Genomic DNA, 16984 nt, shown 5'->3' with positions numbered 1-16984 from the left:
CACATCAAATTCAGCAGAGAGTTGTAAACGTGTGTATAAGCGTGAAGAAGCTGTTTCTATATCTTTTTTGTTTGTATTTTCAATGATTTTTCACAGCAGCTAGCCAGAGGGCTTCTCGTATATAGTTTAATGGTAGAAAGTGAGATCTCGTATCTTTGCGCTCTGCCCTAGAAGGCCTGGAGACAACAATGAGAGTTTCGCGAGTTCTCAATTCAATTTCACACTATTTCTTGACACGTTATTATTATTTTCTGTGGAGCAGCAAGAGGCTTGCAACGAGGCCCAGCATAGATTTAACGCTTCGGTTACGTTTTTTGTCGGTTCTCTCCTCTTCTTCTCTCCTGCTCGACCATCTTTCTGAAAACCATACGTAAAGACACTGCGAAACTATATAATTCGCCGTGGCTCGTCTTTGAGCAAACAGTTCCGAGCCAACGGTGCACCGAAACATTCGCATCTTTTTCCATCCTTTCCGACTGCCTCGTGCCCTACATCGATTTTTCAACGAACAATAAATCTTCGATGGTGACACGACGCGAGAAAAACAAATACACATTTGCCTGAGCTCTCTTGAATCATCGATTTAAACGAGAAACGTGGAATGTACAGAAACTTGTCGTACTTGTCGCTGGCGTGCTTCAAGTTCGAGAGGCGATTAGCGAATTATTAGACAAAAACTAAATCAAAAATAAATAAATAACAAACTACTATCAATTGACACGAACAGGTTATGGCTGATACGTCCGTACTTCCACCTCCGTGAAGTTGGCCCCCCGAAGTTGTTATTTTTAAATCTAATTAACGCAATTTATTTGAGAATCGTTTGAGAGGGTTTGAGAGTAAAGAAAATTCGTTTCAGAGTTAATAGTTTTTCCGGAAAATTGATTTGAATTTTGGGTGTGAAGTTGGCCCCCATATTTTCTATCTCCTCAAAAAATGGACTTGAACGTTTAATTTTTTTTTTAATCTTTTGAGAATCGTTTGAGAGGATTTGAGAGTAGAAAAAAATTGTTAGAGAGTTAATATTTTAATTGATATTAAATAATTATTCAATGTGCGATCTTCTCTAGGATTAGAGCACTTCCGGTGTGCGCATTGTGTGTGCGCACTGTATATGCGCAACATGTCTGCGCAGTGCGTCTGAAATCAGATGTAGCGACCGAGATTGACGAAAAAATACGAGTTTCGATGATGCGGATTATCGTAAATCGAACGGGTACGAGATGGACATGGAGACGAAGCTGAGCAATTTTCTCTCAATGACACCAATGGTAAGAGAAGAATTGGATGAAACTATTGGAAAAAGACACGAGAGTCGAAAACGGGAAACTTGACGAAATCTTTTTAACGCAGTGCGACAGAAAGTGGAATCTTTTATAGAACGCCAAAATTGATATTTACTTGCAGATAAGGAATAATGCACTCATAATTGGACGAAACGTAGAATGTCGATGGGCTTATAATATATGTCAGCGATGTTCCTGTTTGTCTATCCCAAGATTTCTGTGTTCTCAGATCTTGTAAATCTTGGACCGTGCTTGCAACGATCTTGCGAACGATCCATGTTACTCGGCTAGGCGTATCATCCCTTGTCGCATTTACAAGGTAAATAAACTGTGTAGCTGTAGCTGTGTAGCTTTTGCGCAGCGAAAAAAATTGTGGGACAAATACAAGGCGAAATCTCGCAAACACAGACCCTCGATGGTCGTCTCGACGGACATCAGTTACGGGACGCACGTTTGCATGAAAAACAGTCCAATGTACCAACCGGGAGCGATCGGTAATTCGCAATTTTCTAAAAAAAAACCATGTTAATCGTTTTTTCGACATTTTCTTTCAATTTTATCGCTGGCTCGATCGTTTTCAGGCTTCACCATCGCCAACGGCTTTCCTAAGGTCAGTCAGCTGCTCTTGGCCGCCTGGAACCTCGATTCAACTTACCGTTTTAAAATTTTGCCCGCTGGGTCTCTCCACACCGGAGAATCTGTCGATAAATGCGAATCCAATGGAAACGCCAGTGCCAGCGGCAGCAGCAAATCGAACCACAAGGAAACCGCAGATCATTTGGACATGCTGCCGCCTCCTTCGCCGGCCTCGAGCACGTGCAGCGATACCGGAAGCATCACCACGAGTCACAGTCAGTTTTTATCGATTTTTTGTTTCTTTTTCCGTCAAATCCTTCGAATACACACTGGGTCATTTTGACCCGTTAAATTTGTTCTCTTCTGTTTCGTGAAAAAATGCATTCAGTCTCGCATAAATTCGCAACTAGAAAAAAGAACGAGGAATTCATGTTTTCCTGAATTAAATGATTTGAAAAACGTCTCGGGTCAGATTGATCCACTGTGGACTTGAGGAGGTTTTTTTCTTTTTCTTAAGCCCTTCGAGGACACATTGGGTCATTTTGACCTGAAGAATTTTTTCCCACCGGTCGTTTGGCATTGAATTTTGTTTTTTGTGAAAAATACATTCAGGCCTATAAATTCGCTGAAAAAAAACAAAACGAAAAGTTCATATTTTCCGGAATTGAACGGTTTGAATAAAGCGTCGGGACAGATTGACCCAAAGTGGACTTTTTGCTCCTCGCAAATTTATGGAGTTTGAAGAAAATTCAAATTTTGGGGTTGATTGAATTTTCCAGAACGCGAGAAATGTATGACCCCGAGGAGCGACGGTGAGACGGGTTCGATGACACCACACCGGCAACGCCATTGGCCACGGCACCTCATCAGACGTCGATATTGACGCTGAGCGGAGTTACACCAACGAGACATTTGGTGTTTTGACATATTTTGATGAAAAAAAAAAATATCGAAATATAGAAAATCACTCTTTTCAACTCCAATTTAAAAAAGGTTGATGACCCACCTAGCTCGAATACTTAGAATGAATTTCTACTTCAGAAGGAAGCATAAAGATACGACAATAAACAATGTTAATAGCCACTTATTATTAAATAATCGAGCTTCTGTACACACTTTATTTTCTTTCCTTTCTCTTATTGCACTCTCGCTCTACTCATTTCTTCTTTTTGTTCCCGTTACGAGACGATGAAACAATCGACAAATTCTTCATGACACTCATCCTTTTTTTTTGCCTTTTTCAGTTTTCTACTTGTCGCGCTATTTCGTGCCTTCATTTCCGGTCCTTGCTGAGATCCGATGGAAACTCCGAGTTGTCGGAAACGGAAGTGATCGTTCGCGACGACAGTAACAGTCTTTCGATGTCACTTACTTCGGTTGCACCTGCATTTACGAGATTCACCAAAAACAAAACACGGTTAAACCTTTCGATCGACGACACATCACGTTTTATTGTTATTATTATTTCTCGAGATGGAATCAACCACATTGTTGTTGTTCCTTAGAATATTGTCTACATTTTACGATATTCAAGTCACGAAATTACTTTTCCTTCTCTTTTATTCTGCCATATGGATTTCGGATATGACCGGTAAAATGAAATTGTTCGACAAAAATTTAAAAAAATCATTTTGATCCTGATTTTTGCTCTGAGGTTGAATTGTAATTTTTTCTCATCAATGAAAATGAAAGAAAAAAGACAATATCGAATTTTTTTTCTTTCTATCGAGTAACTCAAACCTTTGCCGCACTGGACCCTAGATTGTAACTATACGTACCTCACAAGAAATTACGCTCCCAAAACTCGAACGTAGACGATGAGATGGGGTTCTATTTCTGTCGTAGCCGATTCAGGTTTTTTTTCTATTTTCAAATCGTCATACTGCTCCCAATTCATGGTGTTGCGATATGAATATGCGGTGAAGTACCCCGAAGTATACCCACATAATCTAGAATTAGTTTTAATAAATTAGCATAAACGGTATGAAATTATTATAAGTGATTTATTATACGCACGGTTTGCGTCAAATGTATTGAAAATATCTTACCGGTATTGCTCATCACTCATCCCTTCGTTGTTTTTAAGTTTTAAAAGTGATGGTATTTCGGAGAGCTTGCATCGCATTCCCTGCTTGTCGCTGCTATTTTTACGGATGTCTGCATCGACGAACAGATGAATTCCCGGTCGACTAATACGGGTCATCGATCCATTACAGCCCTTTGTAAAACAGCGGAGTTTTGTAAGACGCGCCTAAAAGTTAAACGCAGCTCCCAGGGCGCCAAATCCGGATTTCGCAACTGTTTCGTGATTTGGTGACAGAAGGGCCGATGAATATTCTCGTCTGCACAGCTGCAAGCATTCTTCGGTTATGTGGACACTTGGTGCCGTTTTCATTGCTTTATCGACGAAATTGTATACGCTGTCGTATGCGCTTAAAGTATAGGACAGAACTTTATTCGCTGTTTTTACGTTCGGTTCCGGGACATACAAATTTAAAAGAACGCGCGCTCGATCGTTGTACGTTTTACTGGTGACTCCCGTATTTAACGTGTTCACAACAAACTGGAGCGTCGGGTTCTTGCATTTTTTGATTGCTGAATCGTAAGCCGTGTGGTCAATAGCTCCAGATATCAGCACTTGTGCCACAGAGTCGAAAGGGCACGTCGACTGTACGAAGTACGTTTTGCTGTTCAGTTTAACCGGCTTCGATAATTTCGAACCATTTTCCAGAAAACATGGTTTCCTTTTTCTCTGTCTTGCAGTTGGTTTTTTATCAATTTGGCTGTTTATGTACCTTATTTCTGGTAATGCTCCGAAATATGTATTTTTTTTCGACGTCTCTTCTGTTTTCACTTCGTTTTGTGGTTCGTGTGCTTCGTTTTCGGGAATGTCCTCACTTCGGCTATACGAATGATCCCATGCATCAGCGACTTCTACAACATCTTCTTCGTCTGCACTTTCAACAACAGCACCAATGGCAAATTCGGTCTTCGGCACTTGGCCTCCCCAATTCTCCACAGACCACTGGTCAGGGTCATGCTGTGGAATCTGCGGAGTTTCGGAATCAACCTCGCAGTAAGAAGAGACATTGAGATCGCCCGGTTCGAACCCTGCTTCTGCATTGCATTGTCTTGCAGTCTTGGCCACGCAGAGAAGACTACCACATTCTATGTCTCGTAAGTGAGTAACCACAAAATTGTCAGCCCTTCGTCAGCCCGACCTTTTTTTAAAACATTTGTTTGGAGGTCATTGAAGTAAGATTCAATGGACGCGGATGAGGCATTATTATTCATTTTTGGCGTCGTGCAATTGGTCCAAAGTGGAAATTCCACGGCAAGTCGCTTCATCGACGCAATGAACCCTGGTACATAAAATGCATTCATTTCACGCCCTTCGTTTCCAGTTGTAGCACTTGTTTTTAAAATTTTGTCAACCCATTCCGCGATGGATTTTATTTCGCACCCATCACACTGACTTTTCTCATAATTTGAGAGATTATCAACTGGACGGAGATGTTTATTTTCTTCGATGTCGGTTCCAAATTTTCTTAGGACAATGCCTGTCTTTGCCATTATACTCTCCAGATGATTTCTAATTGCGAGGACACTTTCAACCTTTTCAGCAGCCTCGTCGTCCTTGATTGGAATCGCCACGGTAGAGTCCAAATATTTTTGGCTTGCGACAACGAATGTTCGCGTCAATAACATCTCGAAATGGTTGATGTCTGAAGATTGAATCATTAACGCAACGGACCGGAGGAAGAATTGCTTCCCTTCGATGTGCGTAACGACTTTCCAACATTTCCACCTTGACACAGCATGAATTATGTGCGCAACGTCAACCCGTAGGTGAGTATCTACCTTTATCGGTTCCTTTGTCACCAGAAGTTCAAAACAGTTCTGAATGTATTTCTTCAATGTTCTCTCGTTAAATTCCTTGCACATTCCATACAGGAGCGCTTTGGAATAATCGCATATCGCAAGCTTCGGTTTGGGCGCACCGGCTCGCATAAATAGATGGATCCAATTTATGATGGAATGCGCGTCGTGTCTCTCCGAGAGCATCTGGTGGATCGGAATAGTCAATTTATCGAAATTAATAACCATCGTGTACAGGAAAATTGGACCACATCTTGATTTGTCGTTTCGATCGATTTTTGTAACTAAGCTCCCTGTCGCATCAATCATTATCGTACTGATTGTGCTGTTTCTGCAGTATTCTTTGTATGCGTGAAGCTGTGATGGACTGCGATAGACAACAACAAAAGGGGTTGATGCGATGTACTCAATTTTGCCAAGAAATTTTGGTTGTTGCGATATAGCTTCTAGCGAAGCATTCAAGTTAGTCTTGTTCAGTGGGTCGAGCCCCAAATTCTTATCAATTCGCTATTTTTTTGCTTGCCGCAGAACAGGTGCATCTGCAAGAAATGGTGGCTCCGCATCCCCCAAAACCATTTCTTCCCGTGCCGTGCGTTTTCGGAAATTGGATGCACCTTCATGTACTAAATTTTTCTGGACCTCCTCTCTGTATTTTCCATTTAGAGGACGTTTCACCACTTCGTGCGTGATATTCCGAGTATCCCGCGTTAATACGTTCAGTATGACACTGTCATTATTGGTTGGCTCTTTTTCGATAGTCACTTTTAGTTTATTTTGACACGACTTTCCTTTACATTGACCCTGAATTGTGACATAATTACCGATACAGGTTGGACCTTTTGCAATTTTGGCACGCTTGAAAACGTATGCACATGGAATTTTCGTCTGACGTGAGATGGCAATCGGTACGATATTATTCCAGACTCCTTTCTGTAGCGTCGGTCGGCATCCGGAGGACAGACCTGCAAGTGCAAGTAATATTGAAGAATAGGAATCACAAAATATTTTGCCTTATTATTTTGGCCCAATTTCAAGGTGGCCATTGTAGTTATATTTCACTGACTGATTCAAGTAATTCATTTTTTTTTAAGATTTGCTTTAGAGAGAGAGAGAGCGCTTACAACAGTAGTACAATTGGATAACATTTCGAATTTCAACTATTGGATAAAAACCGCGAACACGCTTTCTACGGAATCATAATAATTTTACTTTTTTTACAGGACTGCCAATTTCTCGTTGCTAAACAGCCTGGTTCGACAAAATTCAGTTAATAAACAACCTATTCCTATATTTTTAGTTTTTTTGTTCATTTTTGTACCAATATATTTCGCACAAACCATACTGCTCAGTCCGCCTTATTCATTATACTCCGTACATTAAATGGTTTGAAAATAAAAATAAACAATTTTTTCAATTCTAACTAAAGGAAAATAAAAAATTGAACTAAATTTGAAATTATAGATATTTTTAATGAGCTAAAAAAAATATTAAAATATCAAAAAAATACTATTCTTTTAAAGGAATTGAATTTTAAAATATGAAAATATGTTTTAAAATTAAATGCCTCATTCGCTTAATTAAAAGAAAAAGTATCGGAGACGTACTAGTGGGTTTGATGGCATCCCATTCTTGGCTTGTGAGCTTGACCGTGAAGAATTCTTGACCATCTTCCGGTTCATTTTCATGATTTGCTGTGTAAAACTCGTCGGAACTTTCGAACGTTGTCGATTCATTTGACGAATACGAATTGCTCGGATTCGTGTCGGTTTTGTCCTTCGACGATGGAATAATTATGCCCTTTTCCTTTCGTGCAAGGAAGAGAATATTTCGGCGATCCTGGACCACGTTGTTATAAACATTGTGAAACTCCACTTCTTATTTAAATCTTCGGAGATTTCTCCCCATATTTCATACGAATAATTCGGCAATTCCGATGTTGCGAAGCGCGTAATGAATTTCTTCAAGCTCCGCACAGCTTCTTCCACTGTCACAGCAGCTTTCCGTGGCATATTGCGAATCAAGTGGTCTTATACGCGAGTATTAAATCAAAAATAAATCAATCCGAAAATTAAAAAAAATCATGAACACTCGGGAAGAACAACACAAAACTTGGGATAAACAACACAAAAAAAAACGCGAACGAAAAGAACGTGAACAAAGTTATTAGTAATTAAAAAATCGATCATAAAACGAATGAAACACTGAAATAATGATTATACGGAAGCTTCAAAATTTTTATAATAAAGTCAAGGGAGTTTTATTTATCACCGTGTCGCGTCAGAAACAAGACTGATCTCGCTTCTTCTAAGCGATGAAAATTGTATGGTGCACCATACAATGTAACAGCAGACCAAAACAATGTTTACAAATTTCCATCAAATTGAATGTAGAATTAAATTAAATCTCGCTTTTTGCGAACATATTGTATAACTTGTTTAACGGTTAACGGTAACGGATAAAGATAACTTGGGAAAACGGTTGGGATACTACAATACCGCACTTGTTGAATTGAAAAGGTACATCGAATCTTGCATTTCTGTCGTTCGTTTATTAAATTACAATTTCGAAATTATTCTTCAATACTTTTCTTAGAACTATCGCTTATGAATTTTTCTACACTTTGGTAAAATGTTGTTGATAAAAAACATTAGTCTTGCAGATATCGAGTTGGTGATGGTGTCGCAAAGTGCAGGGCGATGGATCAGACGTGACAATTTGTCCCTCTCGCTCCGTGTTACTTTTTCTTTTTCTAACTTTTGGCTATTTTTCAAAAACAGCGTGACGCTGCAATGCCATTTCCCTTTTTTCCATTTTTTCTTTAAAGTTACTAGAAATTCTGTTTTTTTTTCGTTCACTGAACATTTTGAATTTCTTGGGATGAATCATTGAAAATTGAGAAAACTGGAACTAGGTCAGTCGATTCATTCTTCGCAAAAACGAAGAAAGTTTTTTTTCAGGTCGTTCGAATGTTCGCCAAACATTTTGAAACGGGCGAGCCAATGCCTGAAAACATGTTGCAAAAATTGTGCGCATCCAAGAACATGTTTCCAGCTTCGGAACTTCAGCTTCAAGTTTTTTACGGTATGCTGGACCAAGTTTATCACTCGAAAGAATTGAAAGGTTCGAGCACAGAAATCTATAAGGAAATCCGATCCAAGTTTTATGAACTTCTTTACGTGGAAAACACGGTAAATACGCATGATTTTTTTTTTTTATTAATGAGAAAATAAAAATATTAACCAACTTCGGAGTCGATAAAAATTACCGGAATATAAATAATTCGAGTCAATCGAGATCGAGAAAGTTTTTAACTCGATCGAATTTTTGCAATTTTTCAAAAGAAAAAGTTTAGTCGAACGCATCCAACAAAATATCCATTTTTTCCAAAAAAAACATTTCTTTTTATTGTAGGCGAAGTTTACCGAACGCCATAAAAATGAAAAATTTCCATAATAATTCAAGAAAACGGCGTAAAAAGAAATGGGAAAAAAACATGAAATTTTTGTTTCTCACTAGGCATGGCAATTGAGATTTACCCACATTGTTGGATACGGAGCAAAATATTACGCGCATTTGACATCACGAGCGGTCGCTTCTTGGATTTGTCAAACGTATTTCCAAGCGGATCCATTGAGCAGATGTTGCGGTAAGCGTTACCGTCGCGAGTGTCTTGCTCACGGTGGTGGAAAACCGCCATCGCGATTGGTCTCAGATTTCCTCAGCAAAGAAGCGACTGCGACGAATTTTGCAATGTCTCTCGTTACGGAAATCGATAAAGAAATCGACTGCGTAATGAAAAATAATAAATATTGACAATGTACAAAAGCTGTAAATTCAATGAAGAAATTTTCTGAATTTCGCATCATCTTCGTTGTTCTTTTTCTTTTTCTGTTGTTATTTATTACAAGTACGGAACCTTGCCCTATTTACAATGTTGAGAAACATCTACGAAATATTACAGAAAAATACGTTTTCGTAGTCGAGCGCATTTTTGTTTATTTTCTTCATTTTTTATTTAATTATTCATCATTATTTTTACAAAATGTTCGAATTCAGCACGGATAATATTCGTTGAGAACTGGCCATCGTTGCTTCGTGTAATCTTCGCAGTTATTGGCCAAGGGAATTCAGTGACAGCCAATTATTTGACACATTTTTTATCTTGTTCCTTTTTTCTTGGATATTCTCTTGCTAGATTGAAAATTAATCGACAACGATAAGCCTCCAGTTTTGAGATGCAAGCACAGAATTTTTTTTTCTTTTTACAATCTTTTTTTTCTCTCTGTTTTCGACCTTTCAGGCTCTTTGCTGTTTGAAAAAAATTTTCGAATCCTTCGTCACTGATATTTCATGAAGCGCAAAACTTCGTTGACTCGTTATTATTCGAAATGAGAATGAAAAAAAGATAAACAAAAAGACGTGTCACGATTAGTGCACTTGAACTCGCTCCAAAGTCTTTTATTTTTAATCCCTTCGACAATTCGAATCTCTTTTGCTACGAACAGCTAAAAGCAAATGTTTGTTTTTTGCACGAGCTGTGGAAAAGTGGCATTAAAAAATTCTTCACGTATGAATCTTAACAGCACGTAATTATTGTTTTATTTTGAAATCTGTTGATTTTCTCGAGGAGAATGTCTTGAGAACAATCCTCTCAATAATAATACAGAAGGGCAAACATATCAGCTGCATAAGTAAAAGAAAAAAAAGTAAATGGCTTTTCATTGAGCGCACTGACCGTTCGCGAATTCGATGACCGATTTCATCGTTCAATTTAACTCGCTCGTCGTTTTTCAGCCAATGTACTAAAATCCTTTCGGAATTGTTTTTTTTTTTTCATTCCTCTTAACGTTCACTAGAGTTCCTCCGTAGCAGGAAAAACAAATGATAATCGTGCATTCTAATCGCTTCTAAGCAATTGACGTATCTCAAATACACCAAAAATCGAAGAAAATATCACTCGAAAGTCTCTCGTTCCTCGTTTTTTTCTTCTGATCCAATCGAGCCGGAAATCACTCTGAAAAGATGCTTTCGGACCGGAAACTTTTCGCTTCTCCTTTCTCGTTGTTCTTTCTCCAACAAAAATCGGATTTACCCGGCTCAACATAACTTTGGCAATTGGTTGAGGCTACGCAACGTAATTGTACTGATTAGCGTTATCCTTATCACGCTCCATGTAGTCTCTGTCTATTAACGACGCGATTCGCTTCTTCGGGTCGGCAGGCTGCGTGATGAAGTTAATAAAAAAAAAAAAGTAAACACTTGAGTATTTCGTACGTCCCAGGATTTTCAAGAACTTTCAGAATTCACGAACTCTCGTAAATTACAAAACGAAAAAAAAAACGATACAATTAATAAATCGCGAGAAACTTCGTTTCGAAATTGAGCAATTTGTCGAGATTTTTTTGATCTATCAAAAAAGTTGTGGAGCATTTCTTTTTGGCAATTTGCAAAACCATGAAGCGGATATGCAAAAATAGGGAGAAAAAAATTCATTGACAGAATGAAATTGACGATAATTTGGAGAAAGAAAAAAGTTGATGTGAAAATTCTTACCTTGACGGGAAATTTGAGTTGGTTGTAGAGCTCGCTCATTAAAAAAAAAAAAACTATTTACTCTCAAACGATTCTTCTTTACTCTCAAACTCTCTCAAACGATTCTCAAACGAATTGCATTAATCAGATTTAAAAATAATAACTTCGGGGGGCCAACTTCACGGAGGTAAAGTAAAGTCAACCGCCAGGGCTGAGTTCAGAAACCTTACTCGAGTGACTCGAGTATCGTTGTGTCTTTGTTTAATCTCATGCGTTAGACAGAGACAGTATGATATCTGAGTTCACTCGGGTGAGGTTTCTGAACTCAGCCCAGGGTTTCCGGATTTGAAACCATAGACTTATTCTATGTCTGAAACGAAATGTGTTACCATGGAGACTAGAGTAAAGGAGTGGACACAGCGTGCTTCAGAAATGTACACGAAATCCCGGCTAAAACGGCGGCGCTGCGATCAAATAGATCGTATATATATATATATATATATATATATATATATATATATATATATATATTTAGATCAGACATACTGTTACTACTTATTTCCGAACCTCAATGTGGCAAAATTCGTGCAGTGTTTATGTTTACCTGTGTAAAACTTTTTGTTATTAATGTGCAGTGTTAATTAATTTATTATGTTTATTAAAATGGGTGAATCAAATTTCGTAGAATAAAAATAAGCTGAAACATTAGGATAAACATCGATGTAATGCTCCCAGACAACAAACGAAAAGAACATACGAACACACAAAAATAGTCTCCTTAACCTCCAATATCATTTAGGTGCGTCACTTTTCATTCTACCGCGGATCAGTCACTTTCATCATGTGGACCAATTTGATTACTATATTTACGATCTTTTCGACGCATGCGATGCTAGTGGCAGAGCGGAGAACTAATTGAAGGACGGTTTTTTGAGGACGCCGTTACTACTTATTCTCCTATGCTGTGTCCACTCCTTTAGTCTAGTCTTCATGTGTGTTACTGTGATGGTCATTTGTCTATTTTAGGTTGAGGTACACGTATCGAGCACAGATTTAGTATCAAGTCATCTTTGCGGGCTTTTTCGAGTATGACGATGGATACTAATCCGTGGCTTTTTTGCGGATGTGATCGTGAATACCTGTAGAAAGCCTGAAAAAAGAATTCGAATCCGTCTAGATAACTTAACAAAATTCGCAAATGACACAACCATCATAACCTACTAAAGCACGCTGCGTCGAAAACAATGCACAGAAAAGGAATGTTTTCTATCGTTTAATTTCGGGACAAAAACGAAACAAACAAATGAGAATATAAGATGTAAAAGTTGAAAACAGCTGAACGTCGTGACCGCTTTCGGCAGATCCCTGCAGTGCGTCGTCATGACGTCGTAACGACCGATCAGCCGCGAGATGGCCAAGACCAGAAAAACGTCGGGAACGGAGAGAAAGTCGTATATTCGGTGCTCTAGCAGCCGAGAGCATAATGTCGGACAGTATAATAACATACATTGATAGAGTATGGCGGTCGCGGAATGAATAATAATGTGCAGTTGTGGTTTTTGTTGTGTTAAATATTGGACGAACGAAGTGTAAGATGTTAGTAAAGAGTCCTACGTCGGAGAAAAAGCAAAGAAGGAATAATGTCAGAAGTGCCAGGATCGGTGCCGGTGAGTTTTTAGATCGGAACACCTTCGTCAGTATCAAATATTCGACGGTCGTGTAGCAGTCGACGAAAGGGTTCTGACTCAAAATTTCACAACAAAGCTATAAAATAAACGTCATTTTTTTTAGTTCTCACCATATCACGTATCGTTTCCCTGTGTTTATAACCCCTGAATTCCCACAAGCTTCAATATTTGTTCACAACTCGACGATGTTTGGCAAGATCATTGAAAAAACGTCGGATAAATTTAATGTACGACTTTATTCGAAAAGTTCTTTCACTCTTTGAATATTATTGCTCTCGTTGGAATGTTGCTCAATTTTTTGAAGGATTAATTGATTTTGTAACTGGAGAACACACGATGAAACAGAAACGCCAGCTTCTTCGGCGCAGAATACTCACGACCAGCCTCCAGCTGATTTTAGATACACTGCGCATGTACACCGCGCATATCCATTGCGCAGGCCGGAAGTTCTCGGAAACTAGGGGAAATCATGGGCAAATCAATCACTCAATAATTATGGAATATCAATTAAAATATTAACTCTCTAACAGTTTTTTTATACTCTCTAATCCTCTCAAACGATTCTCAAAAGATTAAAAAAAAATTAAACGTCTAAGTCCATTTTTTGAGGAGATAGAAAATATGGGGGCCAACTTCACACCCAAAATTAAAATCAATTTTCCCGAAAAACTATCAACTCTCAAACGATTTTTCTTTACTCTCAAACCCTCTCAAACGATTCTCAAACGAATTGCATTAATTAGATTTAAAAATAATAACTTCGGGGGGCCAACTTCACGGAGCTGAGGTCGTACGTCCCGAGAGCCGAGAGTGAGATACTGAGAACCGCTGGGTTCACGCCGTTCACGGAGCGGCGTCAACATAGCCAAATCACACCCCACAATATTGCGCGCATCGGGTATGCGATATCGACTGAGAGACTGGGTATACCAGAAAAATTGATCGACTTATATATCGTGTTTTTGTGATAAAACAATTATTTCGCAAATTATTTCAACCTTATATACGCGTTTCCCAAATGATTTCCAGTTGATTCGGGGGAAAAAAATTGAATATCCAATCATTTTCTGCTAACTATACGCAGAACAGATTTTTATTTGTTATTAACAAAATATAATGTCATAAATTATAATAATAGTGGCATTCAATTGCGTAAATAATTCCCTAAATATAACAACAATAAAAAATAATAATTGTTATATTTATCTGCTAACTATACGGAACTCAGCGAGCGTGTCAGAAGTCTACCAGGAGTCTACTAGCGCCACGTAGAGGAACTAAAAAATGGGGTCGAGACGAGTACAATTTTTTAGTATACGAGCAGTGGTGAGTGTCAGAGGGCTACTCTATACTCCCTGTGTTGAGCTCTGTGATTATTATGTCTTAGTACAACGGAAATCCGCCAGAGACCTCATGCGTTGGTGAGGATGAGGTAAACAATAATGGCGGCGATCTAGCAGACAGTATTCACGAAAGTTTGGCGTTTGCATGTGGAAAATCAAATCTGCTGCTGAAGATTACATGAATACATTAATATTTAACAAAATAAAATAATTGTACGATGAATGTATGTGACTATAGCGACAATTTATTAGTGAAAATGAAATGCATGATGAATCGAAAGACCAGAGATTAATTAAAATTCTATCGATACGCTTTTTTGATAAAGAAAAAATGGTAATCACATTGAATCAATCATGCAAAGGATGCACAATAATAAATGTGGCCTCACCTCACTCTCTTGTCTCCGATCGATAGCAACAGCAACACAGCTCTTGTCTCACGTGAGGGAGCATAAGGAAGTGCTTGTTCATAAACCAAGACGGCTTTGGAATCACCTAAGTCCGTATAACTAATGATTCAGGGTGTATTTGGGTCGGAAAGACCGATCCTTCTTTTTGCTCATCAGAGGAGGTCCTTCATATTATTCATATTTACCTTAATTTCAAGGGTTAAGGCAAAAGAACTACACAATAACAGGGTTTTCTCTTAGGTACAAGCCTCAAGAAAACCGCACACGTTACAGTATATCAGAGCCTCGATTACTCGATTTCCCGATTATTCACACTTGTCTGCGAGTTATATGCTGCCGTAGTATCCGCGTGAGTATTGACAGGCACGAGCAATAATTTGCATGGTTATACAAAACTGCTTTATTTCTGTAAATCATATTATTCAAGTCCTTCAATGATTCTATCTAAGGTGGGTCCACAATCCACACATAATAATTCGGATAATCGCGGTTGTAATCTAATTAAAAGACAATTATTAAGCTTAAAATGCCCGACATATAGCTGGATTAACGAACCCATCCAAGAGCCACTTATTTATGTCAGTGCGTGTAATGGAAGATAATCGTGCGGCTTGCGTTACCTAGTCAAGAAATCATCGTATTTGTAGATTTGATTCTAAAAATAAACTAGTATTTAAAGATTCAAAGCTGTCCTCGCAAACGCTTGTTACAATACTTTTCAAAACTATCATATAAAATTTCCAAAATATAGTATATATAAATACAAATAATATATAATGTAAATGATAAATCTTTTTGAATGCTTCCATTGCCCCCATAACAATAATTAATAAGTGATCGTTAATACTAAAATCGTAGGCTTCGAGAGTGTAAGTGATGCCGACCAAATTGCATCTAATTGAAACGAAGCCTATGATACAAACAAAATTTAATATCACTCAATTACCAGGGTGGCAACTTACCGGGAACATTCGGAGTAGTCAGGGAGTTACATTGTCCTACCGGCAATAATGGATTCATGTTTTGCTTTATTCCTCAGTCATTTGCAAATTTCAATTTTACTTCGTAAATTGAGCCACACTTACCTTTAAAAATAAACCTGTTCAACTTTTATACCTCCTGCCTCTTTCCAGGTACACAATTTTAGACCCTGTTGAACGTAAAAGCTGCTTGATATTTCAAAAGCTCGTTGGTAAAATAGCAGGAAATACTAACATTTCTGGCAGGAAGAGCCAGGGAAAAATCAGGGAATATCATTTCAGTAAAATCGTCGTCACCCTGATTACTGATCTGTACCCCAAGAGCCGAGATTATCTGTTAATCATACACCAAAATTCTAGTGCTAGAAGCATACTACAATGGTAACATCAAGTACAGTAAAACCTCGTTTATCCGGTCTTCGATGAACCGAGTCTCCGCGTTATCCGAGGTAACAGACTTATCCAAGCACTCCGCATTAATTGAGGTGTACGCTCGGATAATACGGAAAAAATCGGATAATTCGCTGTGTCTCTGCTGTACGCGCGAAATATTTTGCGATTGCTACTTTGTTGTTTATATGTAGTAACAATGCTTTGTACACTAAAGATTAATCTACGTTCGTTAGATATTCACTTTTATATACTTTTGTGATTAAATTTCATTCTACCATTTCAAATACATAAAAACTGATTCAAATTTTTCATTTCTTTGGTGTTGTCCGAGTTTTCGCTTATCTGAGACACCTCCTTCCCATATTAGCTCGGATAAACGAGGTTTTACTGTATGTCATACCATTTTTAATAACATCTCGATTGTGTCCTCTTAAGCTGCTATCAATATATCACTTTTCACAGACATTCTAAAATTAATATTCAATCAATTAAACCAATTTGTTCCCACAGTTCCAGATTTACTTTTATTCTCACTGCTTCATAACAAGAAACACTAACAGGATGTAACAGTCCTTTGTACTTAGAGTAGTGAGAATTATATATGGTTTCCATAAAAATTCTCCAAGAAAAAAACCTTATGAAATTTCTGAAACATTTTTTTAATGGTTGCTGTGTGAAATACGCCATTCTGACATGGGATCGACAAGTTGAGTTTTCAATTCAGTCCAGCTATTGGGCAGAATATTCTATAGTTTTTTTTGTCCCTTGTATACATGCGGGTATTTCTGACGGCTGCAAACACATAATGATAGTCACTGATCCATCTCCTCCTTTGCCCTGCACGAGTGTATAGAAAACTTCCTGGTGTCATACCCTATCGGATATAGGGGATTTTAG

The 16984-nt window shown here is 38.2% G+C and overlaps 1 protein-coding gene across 1 annotated transcript; it reads left to right on the top strand.

Annotated features, from left to right (window-relative positions):
* Positions 1–1054: 1054 nt before the first annotated feature.
* On the top strand, positions 1055–2745 carry LOC124299594 (E3 ubiquitin-protein ligase hyd-like). The gene is made up of 4 exons (XM_046752862.1): positions 1055–1271; positions 1408–1780; positions 1868–2137; positions 2642–2745. The coding sequence occupies exons 2-4, from the start codon at positions 1702–1704 to the stop codon at positions 2743–2745; spliced, it is 453 nt and encodes a 150-aa protein (XP_046608818.1). The 5' UTR covers positions 1055–1271; positions 1408–1701.
* Positions 2746–16984: the final 14239 nt, after the last annotated feature.

This window comes from Neodiprion virginianus, chromosome 3 (assembly GCF_021901495.1).
Source record: "Neodiprion virginianus isolate iyNeoVirg1 chromosome 3, iyNeoVirg1.1, whole genome shotgun sequence".
NCBI lineage: Eukaryota > Metazoa > Arthropoda > Insecta > Hymenoptera > Diprionidae > Neodiprion > Neodiprion virginianus.
Note: the sequence above shows the minus strand (reverse complement) of the source record. Positions and strands in the feature narration are given on the sequence as shown.